Source organism: Capsicum annuum, chromosome 6, assembly GCF_002878395.1.
Source record: "Capsicum annuum cultivar UCD-10X-F1 chromosome 6, UCD10Xv1.1, whole genome shotgun sequence".
Taxonomy (NCBI): domain Eukaryota; kingdom Viridiplantae; phylum Streptophyta; class Magnoliopsida; order Solanales; family Solanaceae; genus Capsicum; species Capsicum annuum.
Genome location: NC_061116.1, coordinates 205,566,607 through 205,573,995, shown reverse-complemented (window position 1 = coordinate 205,573,995; position 7,389 = coordinate 205,566,607). Strand labels below are relative to the sequence as shown.

Here is a 7,389-nt window from a genome sequence, read left to right as displayed (position 1 = left end):
AATTAGTAGTAATATATACATCAATAGTTGTATGGCAAAAAGTTAGTATAAGCTAGCATTACCTTTAACACTTGCATGAAATCTCATATAGACAAACAAAGAGTACCTTTAGGGGACCGTTGGTGTGCGGTATTTAAGTAAATAATTTTGAAATAAAATAATAATTTTAAGATAAAAATTTTAATAACTCATTAATTGGTTGTCAATAATCCGGATAACTTATCTTGGGACTGATTTAATGTCGGGATAAGTTATTCATAGGTATGATGGGATTACTATCACAACTTAATTTATCCTTAGTATAAAATTATAAAATGATAAAAATACCTCCAATCCGATGATTTTCATTTCACACACATATATATATTTTATTTATGAATATATTATATGTTAAATTATTTGAATAATTATTATTTTTATTTATATATTTTAATTTCTCTAAAAAATAATAAAGATGTCGACTCTATTGTTGAATTATATATTTTACATTAAATAGTTTTTAATTACTTAAAAATTGATATTGTATATATCAATTAAAATGAATTTTAATACTTTATTATATGAGTAATCTTGTTCACCCCTCTCTCCACAAATTTTATCGATGTTGCTTCTATAATCATTTGCATTCTGTTACTCTTTTACTTCAGACCTTTTTTATTTTTTTGAGAAAAACATTTGTACTCGATGAGCAGACCTTGCATATATTTTGTAAAAACATAATACAAAAGAAGTTGAGGTTTCTCTCTACTCCGTAGCCTCACGCTATTAGAAGCAGAGGTTTTCCCCGTAATTAATGAAAAAATTATATTATAAAAAATGATTTTTCTACCCTTTTCACTCTACCAATTCACCTGAAAAACCCATGGTGAAAAATAGATTTCTATTAAAATCACCCAATTTTTAAAATAATCTTACCAAATAAGCAAAAAATTTACTTATAACAAAAGTATAATATATTACCACAAAGTTATTCTAAAAAAATACAACATTATTGATCAAACTTTAGTTTAATAAATAAGTAAAAAATGAATATAAGTTGTAATATATTATTGTTTAATATAGTTCTCCCACATATAGTACGGACAATCTCCTCAGGCTGAGCTTACATTTCTCGATCATATGATCGAAAAGACGAACCAACATTGTTACTTTGAGCCATTTATTGGTCAAATATAACGAATTTGGTCAAATTAATGAATTTGGTAAATAATAGAAAATGGTAAAGTAGGTGATGACTTGAAGTGATAATAAATTTTATGTTGGTGAAAGTAATGGTTATATGAGATATAAATAATTTAATAATGTAAACTATAAATTTTATTTACATATGAAATACATGGTTGGTAGAAATAAATAGTGTTTTTTTTTAACAAAATATAAACTTGTTGATTAATTTTTGTCTTTGAAAAATTCCAAATCATTATATGAAATTCCAAATTAATTTTTTTTTTTTTTTTGGAGAATTTGGAATTTCATCTTATGATATGAAATCAGCGTTAAATTACATATTCAAATATTAATTTCATCTCATAATTTCAAATCATGAAATGACATGTGATCATTGATGTTGCTAAAATAATTATATAAGTCGAACTTGTGCTCCTTTTGCTTGATTGATAACAATGCATTAATTATAAGTTAAAGCCATCAATCCTCAAATTCATTTACTACTTAGCAATTAACTAGTTTATTACTTCATCCATTTTATATTATTTGATATATTTTTTAAAAAAAATTATCTCAAAATAGTTGACATGTTTAAAAAATTCAGAAATAATTAAATATCTTTTTTCAATTTTACTTACTAATTTTAATGGAGAGTAATTAACTCCAATAAGATCATATTAATAAATTTGCATTCTTTATTAATTTTTCAAAGACAAATATGTAAAGTAATATGACACGGAGGAGTACAAGTCTACAAAGCATGCCACCTCCACGTATATAGGATAACAATAAGCAACCAGCAGCCTTATTAATATATTACACATTATTCTTTGACAGCTAGCTAACTCATCAACTGACCTAAAACCAGGTTATATAAGGAAAAAGAATCCAACCCTATATATACTACTTAGTAGAAAACATATATAATACATAAAGTCTCAATCGATGTTATATGAGGATAATTCAGTGCACGAAAACTTTCACTGTGTGTGAGGTCCGAGGGAGGGCCAGAGTAGAGAAAAGCTTAATAGGAAGCCTGAAGAGGCCGCAAGTGTTGGTTACTATTCGTCTGCTGAGTAGTAGTAGAGGATGTGATACTGACTGGACGCTGCTTATCTGCTGGCTTTGGTGGTGGTGCGTGTAATTGATCTTGCTTCCCCACAACTGATGAACTTGTAGTTGTTGGAAGCAAGACAATTAGGACCTCATCATGATCAGGAGTAGTTGTTGTGAGTTGACCAATAATTGGATCATGCTTGGGAGCAGGAGGTGGTAATAAACGACCATGCCTTCCAACTATTTCTTGCTTGTTTGGTGGAGATGATGCTGGTGGTGAAGGTGTTATGTATGGCTCCCTTCCATACTTACCACTTCCTGCCTTCAACTTCAACCCATGATGATGATTCCCTGAAGCATCACCTACCATACATAAGTTATTAGCTTATAACAAGATACAAAATCAATTAATTAACTGCATGCTAAAGGAAATTAATTAAAGAAGCACGATTAACTTGTCGAGTTAATTACTAGTACTCAATAACAAAGCAGATAGAGAGAGTTAAGGGAATTGTGGAGGCTGAAGCAATAATAAAGTTGTCTCTGTGTGATTTATAGGTCACAAGTTTGAATTATGAAAATAATCACTAATTAATGTTTACATTAGAGTTGGCTGATATACGTTATCACACCCCTTAATATGATGCCCTTCTGATCTGGATCCTGCTAACACGGAATGCTTTGTGCACCGAACTATCTCCTTTTTTATTGTTTTTTAGAGAAGATAGATAGAAGATGGTTAATTCCCTCTAAGTAGATGTACCTTAAGAACTGAGCAAATATTTTTATATGGAGTATAATTCCAAAATTCTAAATTTGATGTTATCCATGATAAAGGAAAATAAAAAGGAGGCGGCAATACAACACCATTTTCTACACAGCTTCAACGAATAAAATAATACTTTCAAACACCCTGGATATGTATATATATATATATATATATATATATAGTAAACCTGGCTAGAAAAATACGAGAAAACTAGCAGAGAAAAGAAGTGTTACGTTAAAAAAAAAAGGAGAGAGTTGCATGCTATCTGCTTACTACAACATTAATTTCTCCATGCAGTCAAAGTGGATTGACTAAAAAGCATGACAATGAATACTAATGTTAAGGAGAAAAAAGGAGTAAAATTGCAGTGTCTGTTGGTGTTGCAAGTATTTTGTAAGGATATTGCAAAAATATGTTATAACAGAGAAAGAATAATACCTAGCAAAGTTCTTGCTTCAGCTCCTAAGAAAATGAGAAGGCTAATTATAAGAAAGAAAGCTCTGACGAAGAGAATCATTTTAGTCATCCTTATTTTGTTTGTTTGTTGCTTCAAACAGACCTTTGACATCTCTATTTATAGACAAATAAAAGGAGAAAAGCTCAAGTGCGCAGTGCATTATTAGCACCAAAACTTCTTTATTGGAACTGATGTTAACGGCTAATTAGAATAATATTTTGAACAATCTAGTAGAGGATCTAATGCTGCAAGAAAAACACATTTTTAATTAGTCATAATTGCGTTGTTATGATTACAACAAGGTTGGGATAAAGGCTAATACAGTAATAAGGTCGCTATATAATTACCTTTATATATTATCATAGAAACTTTTACCTTTTTTTTTTTTTTTTTTGCAAAATCAATGTTTTAACAATACTGCATAACAAGTTATTTGTTCATTTTTAGATCAATAAATAGGATCTATACAAGCAGTTAGTTTTATTAATATATGCTACTTTAACTTGATGATCAATATAAGAAAGTTGGAATAATTAAGCTGGTTGCTCGACTTGCACTTTTACATTTGTAACTTCAGTAGTTAGTGTAATAACTCATTCTTGTAATAACTCCATTTGTTTAAATATTTGGAGCAATAAGTCAGTCTGGGTATCTTTGGTATCAGCCTCTGCCATTGGTAAATCAGTTTGAGCAGCTTTGTCTTGATAAGTAATCTGCAATGATATTTTTGTTAGTATTGATTACTTCAATTGTAAATGTAAAATTCAGCATATTTAATACTAATCTCCGAATTAGGGGAGTGCGGATTAGGCGCGGTAGATAATAAATACTTATTAGGTCAGGATCCTCGTTAATATTATGTAATCTTTTGTATTCTTAGGGGGGAGCGGATTTGGGCGCGGTAACTTTACTAGATAATAAATAGTTATTAGGTAATAAGTATTTATTTTTATATAATGTATTTTGTGAATATTATTGATTGGATTGATTTTCATTTTTATCTTCTTGACTTAAGATGTTTTATTAATTCATATTCTAAATTAGATATTATCGTAATTAAATTATCTAGTGTTCTAGGATCCTCGTTGGTATTATGTAATCTTTTGTATTCTAGGTATAAACTATATAATTTATTTTCGATTTCTTTTAATGATTTATTCTTATCGTAAGATGTATCCATTAATTTATGTAATTGTTAAATACTTTGTAGTAATATGCATTTATTGTTTTTCTTTGTTCTTGTATCTTTTATTTCCATATATCTTATTAACATATTCAATTTTACTGATATTCATATTTTGGGGATGATTAAATGGTAATTGATTAAATGTTTTGTTATAATATTCTTTAGCTTTTTCTCTTAGTTTTTGTAAGTCTTCTATATTATTTTTAAGATATTCTAAATATTTTATATCTTTTGTTTCAAAATATTCAATTAAATTTGTTTTTATAATCTTTCTGTTAATCTTATTTCTTCCATTTCTTGTCTCCAATATTGTAGATATTCGTAGTTTATCATTTTATTCTTCTAAAGTAAATGTATAATAATCTATTCTATTTGTACTATATTTAATATCTTGTTTGAGGTTATTAATACTACTAAATATTTTTTCTTGTTCTCTTCTTAATGAATTTTTAAAACTATCTAAACTTTCATCTTTGTTTTTTTCTAAATTTTTCAAGGTTTCGTCTATCCATTTTAATTTTTCTATTAGATTTTCCATTATTTCTCTAATTTGTTTTCTATAATTAATTTCTTTATGTAGGTCTTCTTGGTTTTCTCTAATTTTCTTAATATATTCTGACATTTTTAGTCTGTATAATATCCATCTAAATCTAAATAATATTGATGTTCATAATATATGCGTAAGTTTTCTATACTGTTTAATAATTCTTCCTCTTCATAATCTTGTAATTTTTTCCATATTATTTTCTTTATGTCTATAATTTCTATATCTCTAAGTATATATAAAACATGTATTTTAATATCATCTGTCTTTTAGGCTTGATTAAATGCTTTTTCATAATACTTACTAGTTGTTTGTTTTAGTCTAAATAATTCTTGCATATTTTCATTAAGAAATTCTATATATTTTATATCTTTAGTTTCCATATATTTTTCTAAATTTGTTTTTATTTGTTTTTCTACTAGTTGTATGCTTCTCATATCTTTTTTTCAAAATTCTAGATATATGTAATTTATCCTGGTTGGTGTGTACGTAAGTATTTGTAAGAGTAGTTAGGTAAGTATGGTGTGTAATTTACTCTAGTCATATAATCTTTACCAAATATTTCTAATATGATTTTTCTTATATCTGTTATTTCTATATCCTTAAGCACATATAAAATAAGTATTTTAAATTTATCTACCATTTCATCAGATAAATAACTATTCATTTTTCATAAAATGCTATTATCAAAATATTCCTTTCAATCATATTCATTACAAAATATGATCATTTTAGATTACTATATACTAGATTATTCTTAAATAACATGTTTGTCGGTCACTATTAGCATGATAATCCAGAGACTTTTTCCTTAAATAGCACCTCAACTCTGGCTACTCCCCACCACGGCTTCTTGCCTTATTGGTTTCACCTTTAAGATGACATAATTCTTAGGAATTTTTCTCCATTTTCACTTTGCTAATAAACTTCTTAACATGCTATTCTTCGAATAATTCTATTATAAAGTAACTAACATGAAACTTATTTTATCATATCATGATTGTTAGGAATTATGAATTTAGCTATTCATAATAGTAAATGAATATACCCGTTCTGGTAGGTTTGATAATTCTAAGTTTTGTTCCTCCATAGATTTTTCCATTGAAATATACATGTTTTTTAATAAATAATCAAAATATTTGTTGTAAATAAGAGAGAATTTTTTGCTTCAACACATGAAGGCTTACCCTTCATCGGAGCAAATGCTCGTTTATTTATAGGCTGAAGTTGTAGACTTTACATGCACTTGTCTATTTCTAAAAGACTAAAAAAACTTTAACAAAAATGTCAAAAAGGCTAGGCTATAGGCTATAGCTATCCTAACAAAAAGTCTTTATCTTAAACTATTAAAAGACAAAAAAATGTTAATACCTAAGACTTTTTCTATACAAATTTTTACAATTTACGTAAAGAAAATTGTGAAAGTTATCTACACGTCACTTTCACAATTTAATAGCTTATTTTTTTTATCTCCATTATTTTGCTCTGTAGCTATCTCTTTTTTGTTGTATCTACTGTTTTTCTATCTTCTTATCAGTGTAGCATCACATCTGAAATAAAGTTGTGCTTGTCACTACATCTGCTGCATATGTAGTCTTTGTATTTTTGGCCAACTTTTTCACAAAATTGATCTATAGCTTTTTCTGAAATAATTTCTTTACTGATAGATCTCGTTGATGGTTGTTCTTCTGGTCTGAGGAGTGTCAATCCCCATTTTCTAAGTTCTTCCATGTCATAGTCTCTAACTTCTTTGCAAGTTGAATAAATCAATGCTTGATTCCTTGAATTATATATCCTAACTGGCTTTTTATTTGAATAATTATTAAGTAACTCTGATAATATATTGCTTATTCCAATAACTCTTTTGTTGCGGTAAAATGTTGGCATCTGCGTTTTTGGTATCACGGTCTGTTCACATATTTCTTCCGAAATAATATAATCTCTGGTCATACCCATTTTGACCACATTAATTGTCTGTTTAATTTAGTCAAATAATATTTCTGTTGGTGCGGAATAAAATCGAACATAGAATAATTATCCATTGGTAATTCTCTTGTAAGTCATAAATTCTTTGTGAATTTCTGGGATTCTTGCTACTCTTCTCCATCGATTGTGTAAGCCGTAGATAATAATCCATAATAGTAACATGATTTAATAAAATTTGGGCTTGTACCTGGTAAGGCAATAATTTTATTGTAATTTTGGCATTT

The 7,389-nt window shown here is 27.7% G+C and overlaps 1 protein-coding gene across 2 annotated transcripts; it reads right to left on the bottom strand.

The window, feature by feature from the left end:
• Positions 1–1,844: 1,844 nt before the first annotated feature.
• Positions 1,845–3,538, bottom strand: LOC107874760 (hydroxyproline-rich systemin). Of its 2 annotated transcripts, none has more exons than XM_016721505.2 (2): positions 3,431–3,538; positions 1,845–2,586 (listed from the first exon to the last, which is right to left on the bottom strand). In XM_016721505.2, exons 1-2 carry the CDS (start codon positions 3,516–3,518, stop codon positions 2,192–2,194), a joined length of 483 nt encoding a protein of 160 aa, XP_016576991.2. In that variant the 5' UTR covers positions 3,519–3,538; the 3' UTR covers positions 1,845–2,191. The 2 variants fall into 2 exon arrangements, with proteins under 2 accessions (XP_016576991.2, XP_016576992.2); XM_016721506.2 differs by having other exon boundaries at positions 1,845–2,574; positions 3,431–3,536.
• Between the last annotated feature and the right edge of the window lie 3,851 nt (positions 3,539–7,389).

Excerpts from the sequence above, each read along its gene's own strand:
- LOC107874760 (XM_016721505.2), bottom strand. The coding sequence starts at position 3,518 with ATGACTAAAATGATTCTCTTCGTCAGAGCTTTCTTTCTTATAATTAGC. Across the intron at positions 2,587-3,430 it reads TGAAGCAAGAACTTTGCTAG|GTGATGCTTCAGGGAATCAT; the intron begins GTATTATTCTTT and ends TATGTATGGTAG.